The following is a 17,157-nucleotide window of genomic DNA, read 5'->3' as shown; positions in this document are numbered from 1 at the left end:
TGTTTTGCCAACACTAACTTTGGTACTTCTGAAATTGTGATTTGAAAGTGGGATTGTCATGGAAACAGTAGAGCAGTCTTTTTTAAAAAAAACCTCTGTTAACACAAACTAATACTGTAATTATTTCTGAAATGGCATGTCGAATAGACTCGTGAAACTAGCAATTTATTAGACTTTTTAAAAAAAATTAATTTATTTATTTTTGGCTGCATTGGGTCTTCGTTGCTGCGCACGGGCTTTCTCTAGTTGCGGTGAGCAGGGGCTACTCTTCACTGCAGTGCACGGGCTTCTTATTGCAGTGGCTTCTCATTGCAAAGGACGGGCTCTACCTGCGCGGGCTTCAGTAGTTGTGGCACATGGGCTCAGTAGTTGTGGCGCACGGGGGCTTAGTTGCTTCGTGGCATGTGGAATCTTCCCAGACCAGGGCTCGAACCCGTGTTGCCTGCATTATCAGGTGGATTCCTAACCACTGCGCCACCGGGGAAGTCCATTATTAGACTTTTAATGATATCCAGACCAAAGACTGAGGGGGCTGTGTATCTTGCCTTGTGCTATGTGTTTTAGAAGCTTTTTCATTCCCTTGCTGTTTTACTTAATACTCTTTCTGGAACTTTATGCTCTTTTTTTAAAAAAATTAAAGTATAGTTGATTTACAATGTGTTAATTTCTGCTGTACAGCAAGGTGATTCAGTTATATATATGTATATACGTTCTTTTTTTTTTTTTTTGCGGTACGCGGGCCTCTCACTGTTGTGGCCTCTCCCATTGCGGAGCAATGGCTCCGGACGCGCAGGCTCAGCGGCCATGGCTCACGGGCGCAGCCGCTCCGCGGCATGTGGGATCTTCCCGGACCGGGGCACGAACCTGTGTCCCCTGCATCGGCAGGCAGACTCTCAACCACTGCGCCACCAGGGAAGCCCTATACATTCTTTTTTTATATTCTTTTCCATTATGGTTTCTCATAGGATATCGAATACAGTTCCATTTGCTATACAGTAGGACCTTGTTGTTTATCCGTTCTATTTATAATAGCTTACATCTGCTAACTCCAACCTCCCACTCAATCCCTCTTGCCCTTGGCAACCACAAGTCTGTTCTGTATGTCCATGAGTCTGTTGCTGTTTTGTAGATAGATTCATTTGTGTCATATTTTAGATTCCACATATAAGTGATATCATACGGTATTTGTCTTTCTCTTTCTAACTGACTTAGTACGGTAATCTCTAGTTGCATCCATGTTGCTGCAAATGGCTTTATTTCATTCTTTTTCATGCCTGAGTATTATTCCATTATATATATGTACTACATCTTCTTTATCCATTCATCCATCAATGGACATTAGGTTGCTTCCATGTCTTGGCTCTTGTGAATAGTGCTGCTGTGAACATAGGGGGTGCATGTATCTTTTTGAATTATAGTTTTGTCTGGGTATATGCCCAGGAATGGGATTGCTGGATCATATGGTAATTCTATTTTTAGTTTTCTGGGGAACCTCCATACTGTTTTCCAAGTGGCTGCACCAACTTTCATTCCCACCTTTTCTCCACACCCTCTCCAACATTTGTTACTTATAGACTTTTTTAGTGATGGCCATTCTGACTGGTGTGAGGTGATACCTCATTGTCGTTTTGATTTGCATTTCTCTAATGATTAGTGATGTTGAGCATCTTTGCATGTGCTTATTGGGCATCTGTATGTCTTCTTTGGAGAAATGTCTATTTAGGTATTCTGCCCATTTCTTGATTAGGTTGTTTGTTTTTTTGTTGTTGAGTTGTATGAGCTGTTTGTATATTTTGGAAATTAAGCCCTTGTCAGTCGCATTGTTTGCAAATATTTTCTCCCAATCTGTAGGTTGTCTTTTCGTTTTGTTTGTAGACGGTATTTGTCTTTCTGCTGTACAGCATTTTTGCTGTGCAAAAGCTTCTAAGTTTGATTAGGTCCCATTTGTTATTTTTGTTTTTATTTCTATTGTCTTGGGAGACTGAGCTAAGAAAACATTGGTAGGATTTATGTCAGAGAATGTTTTACAAAATTATCTCTTCTAGGAGTTTTATGGCATCATGTCTTATGTTTAAGACATGAAGCTATTTTTTTTTTTTTCTTTCTTTTTGTGGTACGCGGGCCTCTCACTGCCGTGGCCTCTCCCGTTGCGGAGCACAGGCTCCGGACGCGCAGGGTCAGCGGCCATGGCTCACGGGCCCAGCCGCTCCGCAGCATGTGGGATCCTCCGAATCGGGGTACGAACCCGTGTCCCCTGCATCAGCAGGCGGACTCTCAACCACTGCGCCACCAGGGAAGCCTTTTTAAGCTATTTTGAGTTTATTTTTGTGTGTGGTGTGAGGCTGTTTTAGCTTCATTGATGTACATGTGGCTGTCCCAACTTTCCCAACACCACTTGCTGAAGAGACCGTCTTTCTCTCATTGTATATTCTTGCCTCCTTGGTTGAAGATTAATTGACCGTAGGTGTGTGGGTTTATTTCTGGGCTCTCTATTCTGTGGAACTTTATGCTCTTTAACAATGTTGATTACTTATGATTCTGTGGTCAGCTTGAGAGGAAACAGTGATAATATACTTGGTGGAACAGGAAAGAAGCATAGGGAGATTCTAGATCAGAGATGTCTTCTCTGTGGATACTTACCATTTATGGAGAGTGGCCTAAGGAGTTTTAGGAAAAGAAGAGGAAAAGAAAGATGAGGTAGGTGAAGCCAACATCAGGTTTCTTTCATCCTTTTCCTGACCCCATTAAACTTCTCTTCCTGCTTTATCATGAGAACTCAGAAATTTCTTGTGATTGTTAGAACTCACTTTTTTAAACTGTTCTGGGCCGAAGAATCACTTGAGAAGCTCATTGCAATTTCACAGGTGGGCCCTAACCTTGGGGATTCTGTATTCCACCTCCAAGTGATTTTAATATGGGTAATCTTGGATCAAACTTTTAGAAGCCCAGTTAGAGCCAGAGGATTAGCTAGGAAGGCCCAAATTTGCTGTGATTTGGCTGCATCCCTGACTCAGTTTTGTTTGCTTTGTTTTTAAAATCTAGAGTACAAGCCATAGAAATCTTTTCTGGAGCAGTGAGTGCCTGAATAATTGCTTGTTTATATAGCCTGTGACTGGTTCGTAATACAAGCTTGGTAGCAGATTATTTCCCCTCTAATTTGACACTTGCTACAACAAATATATCTACTACCAACTCCCTGAATATTATCTTGACATTCTATAGAATTTGTTATTTTTCTCTTTATTTTCATCTTTTAAAGTGATTCAAGGTCCTTTAAACCAGTGGCCTAGCCTGGGGCTGTCCTCCCCTCCCCTGCCGCCTCTGGGACATTTGGCAGTGTCTGGAGACATTTTGGGTTGTTACTCTGGAAAGAGTATAGTGGGTGGAATTCAGGGATGCTGTTAAAGAGCACAGAACAACCCCTCACGGCAAAGAATTATCTAGCCTAAATGTCAGTATTGCCACGGTTGCAAAATCTTTTTTTTTTTAACTTTTTACTTTATATCGGAGTATAGCTGATTAACAATATTGTGATAGTTTCAGGTGCACAGCAAAGCGACTCAGCCATACATAAACATGTATCCATTCTCCCCGAGGCTCCCCTCCCATCCAGGCTGCCACATACCAAGGTTGCAAAATCTTGCTTTAATATTTGTAGTCATTATATGATAACTACAGGGGCAGCATATTTTTCCCTTCATATGACATGCTAGATGAACATTATGATGATGCAGGAATTGTAAATGCTGATGGAGAGATCAGTAAATAGTTAAGAAATTTAGAAAGCTGATTTGGTTCCTTTTCCTGTTCCTGTGCAATTTGAGGATTAATTTACTACTCATATAATTTACAAATGTAAGGAAAATGGTTGTTCATCTGATAGCGTTCTAAACCTAGGATCGTCTCCTGTGCCCTCGCCATTTCCCCTACCTTTGAATGTTAAAGTTTACCTTTCAGCTATTACTTCAATACCATCTACTACATAGTTTTTCATACTGCATGTTGTGACCCAGTGGTGGGTTGTGAAGTTAGTGTAGCAGGTGATAACTAGCATTTTTGAGAAGTTAAATACAATAGAAAAATAAAAGAGTGTACCACATATAGTAAGAGTTAAGTTTTGTCTTGCAAAACCTATTTTAATTATTTGTTGTCAGGGAGGAAAGTTTCTTTTTCCTGCTACTCTCCTAGTTCTTTGGCTGTGGCCCTATGAATTGGACTGACAAAAGACAGATTAACAAGAGAAAAAACAAACAGATGTTTATGCTTACATGTGGGAGCACTCAGAGATGAGTAACTCTAGGGTTAGTTGGAACTTGGGCTTATATAGCATCTTAGCAAAAGAACAATAAATCTTCAGAGAAGTGACAAGACAAAGGAAAAGGACTTTGAGTTCCTAGGGCTACAAATTGTGGGAAGGGAAATGTATGGAAGCTAAAGGTAGAGAAAGGCTAGCTGGTAGGGTTATGTACGTTCCTCTGTTGCCATCTCCAGGCTGTTAAGGGTCTAAAGTTGAGATTAATTGTTGTCCTTCCTGGTAAAGAAGGAAGGGGGAGCACCTTGGTAAATTTATGTCCTGCTTTTGGGCAAATAGGGAGAAGGCAAAGAGCTTTCCTTCTTTCTGCTCCTTCTCAATTGTCCTCAACTAAAAATACTCCTTAAGGACCAAAGTAGTCCTTATGGACACTAGAGTGGCATGTTTTGAGGTGGCTTATTTTGGGTCATGATGTAAAACTATATTTCTTGCTGTGGATTACAGGGAAAAAAATGGAAAGCCACTGATTCCAATAAATTACAAAAGCAATATAAGCTGTGTGTTTTATAGTTCTTGAAACAAGCTAAGATTTTATTTATTGATTTTGTGAAGCAATAAACTTATTTCAGTTTTTTAATTAGAAAATTTTGGCTTTTACTATCATGAGGTAATTTTAGAATGCATTTTGAATTTATAAGACTTTCTGATAGAATAAGTACTGAATTTGGCAACATTCTTGAATTGTAATTCTGTTTCGTTAAAGATGTTTCATTAAAGATCATTTTGGCTTTGTACTATCATGAGGTAATTTTAGAATACATTTTGAATTTATAAGACTTTCTGATAGAATAAGTATTGAATTTGGCAACATTCTTGAATTGTAATTCTGTTTCATTAAAGATCATTGTTTCCATGTGCAATAATGTGTCAATATCAACAGTCCCAATAATGAGATTCCTCTATTTAAGAAATGTCAATTTGATGAAAGGCAAACAAAATTGGGTATATTTCAGTATCATATGATACTACTTAACTAAACATTAATTTGGTTATTAACTAATCACAAACTGCTTACATCACAGTGTTATGGAGCTTTCCATTCTCTACAAAAAACTAACATTTCAGAATAGATTCAAGCTTCTTACATGGAGTTTTTGAGTTGAGACATGCACCTAGTTGCCAAATTTTAGTTTCACACTAAAATATTTAAGATTAATTCTAGTATAATTTATTTCAGATTAAATTTAGTCGAAGCTTTTGTAGAAGATGCAGAATTGAGGCAGAGTTTACAAGAAGATTTACTTCGTCGATTTCCAGATCTTAACAGACTTGCCAAGAAATTTCAAAGACAAGCAGCAAACTTACAAGATTGTTATCGACTCTATCAGGGTATAAATCAACTCCCTAATGTTATTCAGGCTCTGGAAAAATATGAAGGTAATAAAATGATTTTGTTTTTGTTTTCTTTCACTCTCAATATACTTAGCAAATGTTCTGTCCTTTTAAAGTTGGTTCTGGTGACTCATCTTTATGTTTTCCTAATAGGTTTGTATTGCCCTCTGGCTGTGCTGTATCACAGAAGCCAGAAGTCATGAGACAATTTAGAATTTTTGTTTTTTAGAAATGAACATTAGGATTACGAGGTTTATTAATAGGTGTCTTGCACTAACAGTGGCAGTTGAACAGGGTTTGATTGCTAAAGACTCACAGGACCCGAAATGACAGTGCTTACAAACACATGGTTTATTACGGGAAAAGGATACAGTCTAGCAGCCGCACTAAAGTAAGGATAATGCATCACAGCGAAAGGCTGTCACAGCAAGGGGGCCAGGGAGGTCAGGTGCAGGTACCTATAAAAAGGTCCTTGGTGAGGTGCACCTTCTCTGATCAGGGACCATTATTGTATGCAGAACACCTTGGAACCAGGGAGCCTAAAACAGTCTTGCTGGGCTTCTTAATATTTTGCTGGTCTTGTGGGCATATTCCTGTTCTGTAACTAGTTTCTGCAGCAGAGCCCTCTTGGGGCCTCAGTGAGACCAGGTGCAAATCATCGATCACATGGTACTAAGCTGAATGAACCACCTTGAATCTCCTGGGACCCAGAGATTACAAAACAACACAATTAGTGTGTTTCATGCCTTGACCAGGGGTCATTGCCATGCAGGAACTTGAAGAAAACACCAGAGGCTAATTCCAGGCCTGCTGGAATTAACCTTTCCAGTACACCTATGAAAGTTAAGGCAGAAGGTCTTGGTGGTAACAGTTGAAGTCAGAGGGAAGTTACTACAATAAAGTAAGCAAAGTCATATATTAGATAATCAATATAGTATTGGTGGATAAAATCAACTTGCTCTTACAAGCATAGTTTTTAACTTTAAGTGAACGTTAGTTTCTACAACAAATATTTTAGTAAGTACAGAGTTATATGTCTAATACATAAAGCATTTTAAGTTTCAGAGTTAAAAATCAACATCTCTTAGAGCTATGGAAAACAAACCTTTCAATATTATGAGAAAGCTTTATGAATTTTTTTGTAGGCAGACTTAAAAAACTATGATGACTGGTACAAAATAAGTATAGATTTAATTTAAATTTTATGGTACCCTTCCCTCTTATTTATCTAACAGAGTGTAAAAGAAGAGCTAACTGCTTATCGTTTCAGAGTACCACTGTATGAGAAGTATTGCTATTCTAGTCAAGGCTCCTCATTAGACTGATGAGGCTTAAATGCCCTAGAATTTAATTCAGTCCCACCAAAGTGGAATTAAAGAAAATGGGTCTTTAATCTTTTCTGTTTCACATTTCTTTAGTGTGGCTTAATTTCCCTCCTTTGTGCCTCAATTTCCTCATCCTGTAAATGAATATCTTCTACCGCTACCATTTTCTGATTGTCTCCTCTGGCTTCATTCCAACAGGATCAGTTGGAAGCACAAGGGGATTGACGGGTGTTAGGGATGTAATCATGGAGATAGGCTCTCTAAACAATTTACTCTTACCACTTAACATCAGCTGTTTTAAACATTTCTCTCACATCTCTTACCTCATGAGGTAAAAAAGCCATCCTTGTCCCTGTGTCCTCCTCTTGTACCTGTACTCGGTGAAGTTTCTGAAAGCCTACATTTCCATATTCCATTCACTCCACTGGCTTCAGCCCTGACCCCTGTACTGAAATGGCATTTGCTAAGTGACTTACTTGTTGCTAAATTCAGTGAACATGGTCCAGTCCTTATCTTACTAGGTTTCACTGGTGAGTGTGACAGGCTTTTTTTCCTCCCAGTTTTACTGAGATATAATTGACATATAACATTGTATAAATTTAGGTGTACAACACAATTTGATATGTATATATATACTATATAACTGATCACCACAATAAGTTAACATAGTCACCTCACTTAGTTTTTTTTCTTATGATGAGACCTTTTAAAGTCTAATCTCTTAGCAGCTTTTCGAATATACAATACAGTTTTTGTTTTTTGTTTTTATTTTTTTTTGCGGTACGCGGGCCTCTCACTGTTGTGGCCTCTCCTGTTGCGGGGCACAGGCTCCGGATGCGCAGGCTCAGTGGCCATGGCTCACGGGCCCAGCCGCTCCGCGGCATGTGGGATCTTCCCAGACCGGGGCACGAACCCGTGTCCCCTGCATCGGCAGGCGGACTCTCAACCACTGCACCACCAGGGAAGCCCTTATTTTTGTTTTTTAATTACAGTCACCATGTTGTACATTACCTTGCCAGGACTTAAATCTTATAACTTGAAATTTATACCTTTTGACCACCTTCACCCATTTCCTCCACCCTCTGCCTCTCGCAACCACCAGTCTGTTCTGTGTTTATGAGTTTGGTTTTATTAGATTCCACATATAAGTGAGATCACAAAGTATTTGCCTTCCCCTGTCTCACTCTTTTCACTTGACATAATGCCCTCAAGGTCCATTCATGTTGTTGCAGATGGCAGGATTTCTTTCTTTATGGTTGAAGGGTACTCCGTTGTACATATGTATCACAGTTTCTTTATCCATTCCTTCGCTGGTGGACACTTAGGTTGTTTCCGTGTCTTGGCTGTTGTAAATGATGCTGCAGTGAATGTGGGGGGTGCAGATATTTCTTCGAGATAACGATTTTGTTTCCTTTAGATATATATACCCAGAACTAGAATTGCTAGATCCTTCTATTTTTTGCCATCCTCTTCAGTGTAGTCACCCCACGCCCACCCCACAATCCCCAGTTGTATTTTTGGGCCCCTTTTCACTCAGTACCTGAAACTTTAAACCTGGGATTTTTGAATGAGTTCTTGAAAGTATCCTGAAATTTTATGCAAAATTTTGTGTATATGTATTTTTGGAGGGGTAAAGGATCTGCAAGTTTCATCAGATATTCAAAAGTATATGTAAACCACCCCCCCCCCCCCCCCCCCCCCCCGCCGAAAAAAGTAAGAAATATTGCTCTGCATGTTCTCTGGGGAATCTTTCTTATTCCCTGAGATAAGTATGGAAGTTAGGAATTGGATTTGAAAGGCTTGGCTCTCTTCATGAACCTCTCTGCATATGTGTAGATTAATGTACTTGAGAGTTTTCAACAAGTCATTAATTCCCTACTTTTTCGGTGTTACACTTAATATAAGACCTGTGAGATATCACACCATTAGACATCATCACATATAGACCTGTGAGATATCATAACATTATGTAAATCAAATGCTTTACATTGTCAGTTTGATAACTGATGTCCAGTTAAGGTATTTGAAATCACCCAGCCTAGAAAATATTAAAGAAGGAAGACTGTTCCAAGTTTCCTGGTGCTTAGAGCTGTGTATTTTCTTTCAATAACATGGAACATTGGAGAATCTAGGTATATCCTAGTCACTGGGAACCTAACTAATCTCTCTTGAGTTGATTTACAATATTAGTTTCAGGTGTACAACATAGTGATTCAGTATTTTTATAGATTATACTCCATTTAAAGTTATTATAAAATATTAGCTATATTCCCTATGCTGTACAATATATCCTTGTAACTTATTTTACCCATGGTAGTTTGTACCTCTTAATCCCCTACCCCTGTGTTGCCCCTCCTCCCTTCTCTCTCCCCACTGGTAACCACTAGCTTGTCCTCTATATCTGTGCATCTGTTTGTTTTATTATATTCATTTGTTTGTTTTATTTTTTAGATTCCGCATATAGATGATAACATACAGTACTTGGCTTTCTCTGTCTGACTTCATTAAGCATCATACCCTCCAGGTCCATCCATGTTGTTGGAAATGGCAAATTTTCATCCTTTTTTATGGCTGAGTAATATTCCACATATATATATATATATATATATATATATTTATATATATGTATGTATATGTACACACACACACACACACACACACACACACACACACACACATCTTCTCTGCCCATTAATCTGTTGATGGACACAGGTCCCTTCCATATCTTGGCAATTGTAAATAATGCTGATAGGAATATTGGGATTTGTGTATCTTTTTGAATTAGGGTTTTCATTTTCTTCAGATATATACCCAGGAGTGGAATTGCTGGATCATATGGTAGTTCTGTGTTTAGTTATTTTTTTTCCATACTGTTTTTCATAGTGGCTGCACCAGTTTACACTCCCACCAACAGTTTATGAGGGTTCCCTTTTTTCTATATCCTCGCCAACAATTTCTTATTTGTGGTCTTTTTAATGATAGCCATTCTGACAGGTGTGAGGTGATGTCTCATTGTGGTTTTGATTTGCATTTTTCTGATGATTAGCGATGTTGAGCATCTTTTCATGTGCCTCACTTGAGTTTAAAATGGCATTTTGCAGAGTTCAGCATAGCTCCTTAGCCTACTGACTTCATGGAGAAAGTCAAAACTGAGGCCAATTTATGAGGAAAAACCAGATGCACTCTCCTTAAAAGTAAAATCATTAAAAGTTTTAAAAAATATATTTGTATATTACTAGAAATTGAGTGTATTCTGCCATCTTGTGATGTTTTGGTTTTGATTAACTCTAGGTTTAATGTTATTTTAATGTTATTCCTGGGAAAAAAATGAAAAAAAGTAAATTCAGTGACAGCAGAGGGCAGCAACAGTTTAGAAAGTAGATTTGCATTGAGTGATAAAAGCTCTACTCTAAATTATCTTTTTCCTGTTAAAAAAAAAAGGCTATGTGAAAAATGTACTTGGCCTCCCTTATTCCTTATCTTTTAAAATTGAAAAGTTGAGACACACATTTGCAGCAACATGGATGGATCCAGAGTTTATCAAACTAAGGGAAGTAAGTCAGAAAGAGAAAGACAAATACCATATAATATCATTTATATATGGAATCTAAAATACGACATAAATTAACCTATCTACAAAACAGAAACAGATTCATAGACATAGAGAACAGACTTGTGGTTGCCAAGGGGGAAGGGAAGGATTGGGAGTTTGGGGTTAGCAGATGCAATCTATTATATATAGAATGGATAAAAAATGAGGTCCTACTATATAGCAAAGGGAACTATATTCAATATCCTGTGATAAACCATAATGCAAAAGAATATGAAAAAGAATCTATACATGTAACTGAGTCATTTTGCTGTATAACAGAAATTAATACAACATTGTAAATTAACTATAGTTCAATAAAATTTTTTTTAAAAAATGGAGGCACAACCTAAAACAATGGTATTCTGCATTTGGAGCAAATTTCTGATAGTGCTTAAAACAACTCTAAGTATCTAGATTTTGTTGATGAATTTTATTGTAACAGCTATCACACTGAGGTATGTAACCCTTCCTTCTGCCCACATCCAAGTAATCATCCTTTTCTGTTTCAGTATATTTAAAAACCTTACATGTGCTATTTTCCCTCCCCTGGTCATTGCATCTTCCTCAGTGAACCCATAGTAATCTTTCTTAGCGCGTCTGATCATATCATTTCTTCCCTTTTGGTTATGAACACATTAATTTGCTTCCCATAACCTACCAGAAGAAGCCCCATTCCTGTGCCTGCTGGCTGCTACTTCTCAGTCAGCCTCCCTTATACTCCCTCACCTACTCTTCTCACTGTACTGGTTCTCCAGACTGCTCTGATTTTTTATGCTTTTCCCCATGTTTTTCCTTTGTCTTAAATGCCCTTCACTACCTTGTCCACGTAATGGAACCCTACTAATATTTAAGATTGAGCTCAAATATCACCCTTTCTGTGAAGCTTTCTCTGCCCTCCTCATGCAGTTTTCTGGTTTCCATAGCACCTTCTGCTTATCTCCATTGCTTTTTTACCCTAAATAACATAGTAAGTTAGTCTAATAATAATCCCCCCTTTTATCCTGATTGCTCAGTTTCCTTCTAAATAGAAGATAAGAATATGAAAGCAATTTGGCATTTCTGAAAAGGAATCTGCTTTACTAATGTAGCACTTTTTAAACTTTAGCCTGTAGAGCTGCAATTTAAGATCTGGTTGGATTTTGTATTTTGGAGATATTTTCTTTAAATTTCGTCTTTATCAGTTTATAAAAGCAAGATAAACTCTTTGTAGTAATTATTCTACCATCTAGAGGTAATCATTATTAATATTTTGCTTTATGTTGTTTCATTCTTTAAGCAAAATTATAGGTCAGTTATGCTTAACACTTCCTTTGACCAGGAAGACTTGTTGTAATGTAGTTCATATACTAGGAAACAATTTGAGCATAATGTGAATTTTTTGTTGCTTATGCACATTTTGCCCATGGGAAACACTGGGTGAATGCAGAAAATTGCACCCAGCTGAACTGAGCAGTGTAGGCATACGCAAAATGTACACAGACACACACCTCCAACATCCACCACGTGTTCATGACCCACACTCATTTGCATGTGGTGTTACAGCTTTGCACTCACTGCACTTCAGAGGACTCACCATTTCACAGTAACTTACAAGCTGCAGCCTTTTGGAAGTCCACCTCCACAAGCAAACTTCATGTCTTTTGTGAGGTAAAATGCATTGTTTAATGTAGTATTTTTGTATTTCCTATACATTTAACATGTGTAAAACTGCCCTTTAAAATTTTTTTGTTTTTTATCTCTTTTCTTAATTTTATTTATTTTTTCATGGAAGTATAATTGACTTACCCAGTTAGTGTCAAGTCATAGAGGTTAATTATGGCAGCTAACAATTAGTACTATTTTTACTATTGTAAAATCAGTACTATTTATTTATTAAATTAGAACACTTTTATCCCACCAATATATTCTGTTACACTTTTGCGTACAGCCAGTTCTGTTATAATGCAACGTATGCATCCCTGTGCAAAACTGTGCAGTAAAAACTAGTTTACGAGATAAAAGAGGTCAAGGCACAACACTCAGAAACTTCATCAGTTACATTTCTGGTCAGCAAATGTGTGGAGGTTTTGCCCCACACCAAGTGATTTCCTGTGACACTAACTGGGTGTTCTGCAGTTTAACTCAGTTGTGACACTGTCTCCCTGGGGATAGCATCAGATCCCATAGGTTAAGGGTTCAGTCCCACAAGCCTGGTACCCTGCAACCTCTCTACCCAGTCTCAAGCCCAGGGTATTACCTGTCCTTCTGACCAACCGGTTACAGATGAGGTCCCAATGACCCCCTTCTTGGGTTTAATCAATTTGCTAAAACAGCTCACTGAACTCAGGGAAACACTTACTTACACTTAACAGTTTATTGATAAGGGATGCAGATGAACAGCCAGATGAAGAGATACGACAAGTCTGGGGGGGGGTGGGTCCTGAGCACAGGAGCTTCTGTCCTGTAGAGTTGAGTTGCGTCACCCTGCTGGTGGATGTGTTTGCCCTCCTGAAAGCTCTCTGGACCGAACATGCCCCCCGCCACCACTACTGGGGTTTTAGGAAGCTTCCTCACGTAGGCATGATCAATTATGAACTCCATTTCCAGCCCCTTTCCCCTCTCTGGATGATGGGGGAGTGGGGGGTAGAGCTAAAAATTCCAAGCTCCTAATCATGGCTTGGTCTTTCTGGTGACCAGCCCCCATTCAAGAGCTCATCTCGGGTCACCTTATTAGAACAAGAGATGCTCCTAGTGCTCTTGTCACTTAGGAAATTACAAGCATTTTAGGAACTGTGTCAGGAACCAGGAGCAGAGACCAGTACATTTTCTCTTATCTCACAGAGACTAGCATGGTGTAAAATGATACTCATAACTAATCAGTGGAATCAGAAGAGAAAGTCAGCATAGGAAAGAAAATTACTGTTTTGTCAAAATGACAATAGTAAGAAAGGAAAATGAGGTGTATTGTCAGGGAAAGTATTACCTGCAAATGAAGGAATGGAAACAGGTGGCTGTGCTCAACAAAAGGGGTGACGTGACCTGAGAATCTGAAAAGGAAGAGAGGGCAGGGGCCATGAGGGAGGATAAGAGGCCAAAACTGTAGGGCGGCTTGTTGGTGGTGGAGGAATAACGGAGATGCCCTTGTGCTAAAGGTTGTTATTCAGAGCGACTGAATTATTTTGATCTTTTACCATGATTGACTGCATTTCAACTGTTGGCTTCTTTGCTAATTTGGTAATGTTTTGGCTCCAGCCTCATACTTGTGTGAATACTGTAAACTTTCATTAACAGCATCTTGCTAGCCTTTTTTCCACTTACATGAATTTTTAAATCCATTTCACAAATATATTTAAAGGGTCAGATAAAATTTAATCGTACTTCATAAAACTTCTAGGTTGGAGTTAAGGAAATTACGTTATATTAGTCAAGGGAACATAGGCATAGAATGAATTTTTAAATCTTTGTTAATTGAAACTCATGTCTTTTTATTATCATTTACCAAAATATTTACTAGAACAAGGATGTTAATACTAACTTGATAATTAATTTAGACTTTAGGTTGGTTTTTCAGGTCATATTCTATTTGGAAAGTCTGATTCAGCAGATTTGTGACTAGTGGTAGGCCTTGGACCTGAGTTAGTGTCGGGAGGACACATGTAGGAAGGCACCTCATATCTGTTACCCAGAACTCTCCTATAGTTCATTTTGATTTTAGTGTTACTTGCTCATTTAACTTGATTAGAAAATCTTAGTGTCTTTTTCTTAATTATTTTGCCAGCCGTTTCCAGTTACTTCTCAGTTACATTAAATAAAATGTAAATGATTTGAGAGAGAAGACGTTTACCAGTGAGTATCAATAATTTAGGTGCAATTACAGCCAATTTACCCAGCAACCTCAATTTTGCCAGACACAGATCTGGGAAAGTCTTCTCGTGGTGGGAAGTTGGGGGCCTGTGGTGTGGTTGGTGTCTGCCTGTGGTGAATAAGACCGGGCATTGCAAGCTCGTGCCTGAAGGGGCCCGTCAGTTTACAGATAATGAGGCAGAATGGTGGGCTGATATTCTGATGAGCTGGGGAAGTCATGGTCTGACTAAAGTGGACCGCTGCTGGTTGGACTACCTGATTATCACTGAATGGGAATTCTGACTGAGGATTTCTCATATGGACACATGTTTCAAAGGCTACTCTGAATTCCTCCCTCTAAACTCTGCTTTTGGTGTTCTCTCTCTCAGTAAATGGCCCCATTATCTACCCAGTGGTCTAAGCCTTGGGAATCAGCCTTAACTGTTGCCTCTCCCATTTTGCATTCACTCAGTCACCAAATCCTGTTGGTATCGCATCATATATATTCTTCACCTCGGACACCTTTCCATCCCACTGCCAGTACCCTAGTCCAGGCTATAGCATTTCTTACCTGAATTAACTGTCAGCCTCCTAATGCTTTTACTGTCTCTTGTCTTGGCTCTTTCTAATCCTCTTTGCTTCAGCCAACTGTCTTTCTCAATATGTAAATATATTTATAAATAAAAATATAAATGTCTTGTTATCCCTTCAGGGGTTTTTCACTGCCTTTGTATATTTACTGCCCTTATATTTCACTGCCTTATATTTTTGTGCGATTACTTGTCTAATGTCTGTTTCCCTCACGTGCTATAAGGGCAGAGACAGGGCTGTTTTGGGGTTTGACAGGCCCCTCATAAATTGTTGCCTCTGCCTGTCTGTCTGTCTCTCCTTTCCCTCCTAGGACTCATTGTCAATGTTTCTCAGACTTTTTTGACGATGTCTCACAGTAAGATACACATTTTCATTTGACTTAGTGCATACCCATGGGTGTGTCTATGCAGTGTTAAAAAACAGAATTCAACTGAGTGAATTTTAAAGATCTTATTGGCTTTATTGAACAGTTCATGAATTGGGCAGCATCCCATCCAGGAGATAGAAAGGAGCTCTCTAGAGCTGTACAAAATGAAAGACTTTCATAGGCAGAAGGGAGCTGAAACAAGGAAGTTATAAAAAGCAGGTTGGTTATTGTAAGATTACTTTCCTTTAGGGTATTGTAGGGGTCTGTCAGGTGTATTACCTAACTGGTGCTGATCAGGTGATTCCTGATTAGCTGGTTTAAGATTCCATTTCTGGGAGAGCCGAAACTGTAATTAAGGTAAGCCTCGATTTGGGGACATGAGGCCTAGCATAAGCGACTCCATTTGGGGCCTGTTGTCTGTTTTAACAACATGTATACACGGTATATATAAAAACTGAAATAATTATATAATAAATTGTATAAGCTGAAATAATATGTAAAACTGAAACAACAATACAGTGTACTTTGACATTTTTCAATTTTTTCAATGAAAAATGCTAAGATTTATTAAATTTATGACGGAGAAAAGTCTGCAATTTGAAAAAACAAACTGCATTTGTTTTTTGCGTCTGTTCAAGTGAACTTGAACATCCTCTGGATCTCAAATATACTGCACACTCTTTGGCCTTTGTATGTGCTGTTCCTTTAGAATCAGACATTTATCCCTTCCTGTCTCACCTGGCTTTGTTGTCTTCATCTTTAGATTTTCACCTTCAAAGTAATTTCTTTGGGTAGACCTACCTTTTTCCTACATTTGAGTACACTCCTGTCCTAGTTATGCGTTTCCAAAGCACCCTGTATTTCCCTGTCATTATACTTGCCATCCTTCTTAGTAATTAGTTTAATGACTGTGTCATCTCTCCCCGACACCTGAGTGTACGGTATGTCCCCAGGGAACAAGTATTCCAGCCCAACTTCTGACATGTAATAGGCCTTCAGAAACTTCTTTTGGGAGAATGAGAAAATACCACTTAGTGTAGGAGAGAGAATGTGTCAGAAGGGAACTGAAAAGCAGTGAAAGAATGGGAAAGTACTTAGTGATGAATGGTTGTGCTAGGGGTTCAAGATGCTTTGTCTTACCATTGTTATTTAAGAGGTCCTGAAAGCTTACGGTGTTCTTTATTTTACTTTAGTGTCTATACTAATAAAGGTATGTTAGCAAAAATTGATTAATTCATTGCTTACATCATAACAAAGGACTGGTACCCAGAGTTTGTTAGGGCAGATAAGGGAGAAGCAGAAACAGCGAGAAGGTTTAGCAAACACTTGGAGTACTCACTGTGTTCCTGACACTGCTAGCTGCTGAGGCTGTGATAGGACCCCAAAACAGTCTCTGCCCTTATAGCATGTGAGGGAAACAGACATTAGACAATGACTGTCACACAAAAATATAATTTTGATAGATGTCATAAAAGGAGAATTCTAAAGTGGTATATCAAGAAAGTGCAACATTTTATTTTGGGGCAGTGCACATGCCAAAGTGGTTTTCATTGGTGTTTTTGCCACTTGACAAGTAGCCGTGCGGTTTGCGGGTTCCTAGTTCCCTGACCGGGGATTGAACCCGGGCCCCAGGAGTGAAAGCGCTGAGTCCTAACCACTGGACCGCCAGGGAATTCCCCTGAAAATTAGCCTTTCTAAATTCACTAAGGATAGTTTCCATAGTATTTCTCTCAATTGATGATTAAGTAGCATGAATATAGGCAAGATGGAGAAAACAAGTCCCCAAACTGGAGTTAATACACCAGTTAAGGCTTAG

General features: G+C 38.8%; 1 protein-coding gene across 6 annotated transcripts in view; it reads left to right on the top strand.

Moving 5' to 3' along the window:
* The window catches only part of MSH2 (mutS homolog 2), a 73,292-nt gene that overhangs the window by 19,922 nt on the left and 36,213 nt on the right, over positions 1 to 17,157 (top strand). For all 6 annotated transcript variants that reach the window (XM_065891102.1, XM_065891104.1, XM_065891103.1 and 3 more), the window contains one exon: positions 5,490 to 5,689. In XM_065891102.1, coding sequence (XP_065747174.1) covers positions 5,490 to 5,689 — 200 coding nt within the window. The remainder of the gene's footprint in view (positions 1 to 5,489; positions 5,690 to 17,157) is intronic.

Source organism: Phocoena phocoena, chromosome 14, assembly GCF_963924675.1.
Source record: "Phocoena phocoena chromosome 14, mPhoPho1.1, whole genome shotgun sequence".
Taxonomy (NCBI): domain Eukaryota; kingdom Metazoa; phylum Chordata; class Mammalia; order Artiodactyla; family Phocoenidae; genus Phocoena; species Phocoena phocoena.
This window is presented reverse-complemented; position numbering and strand designations above follow the sequence as displayed.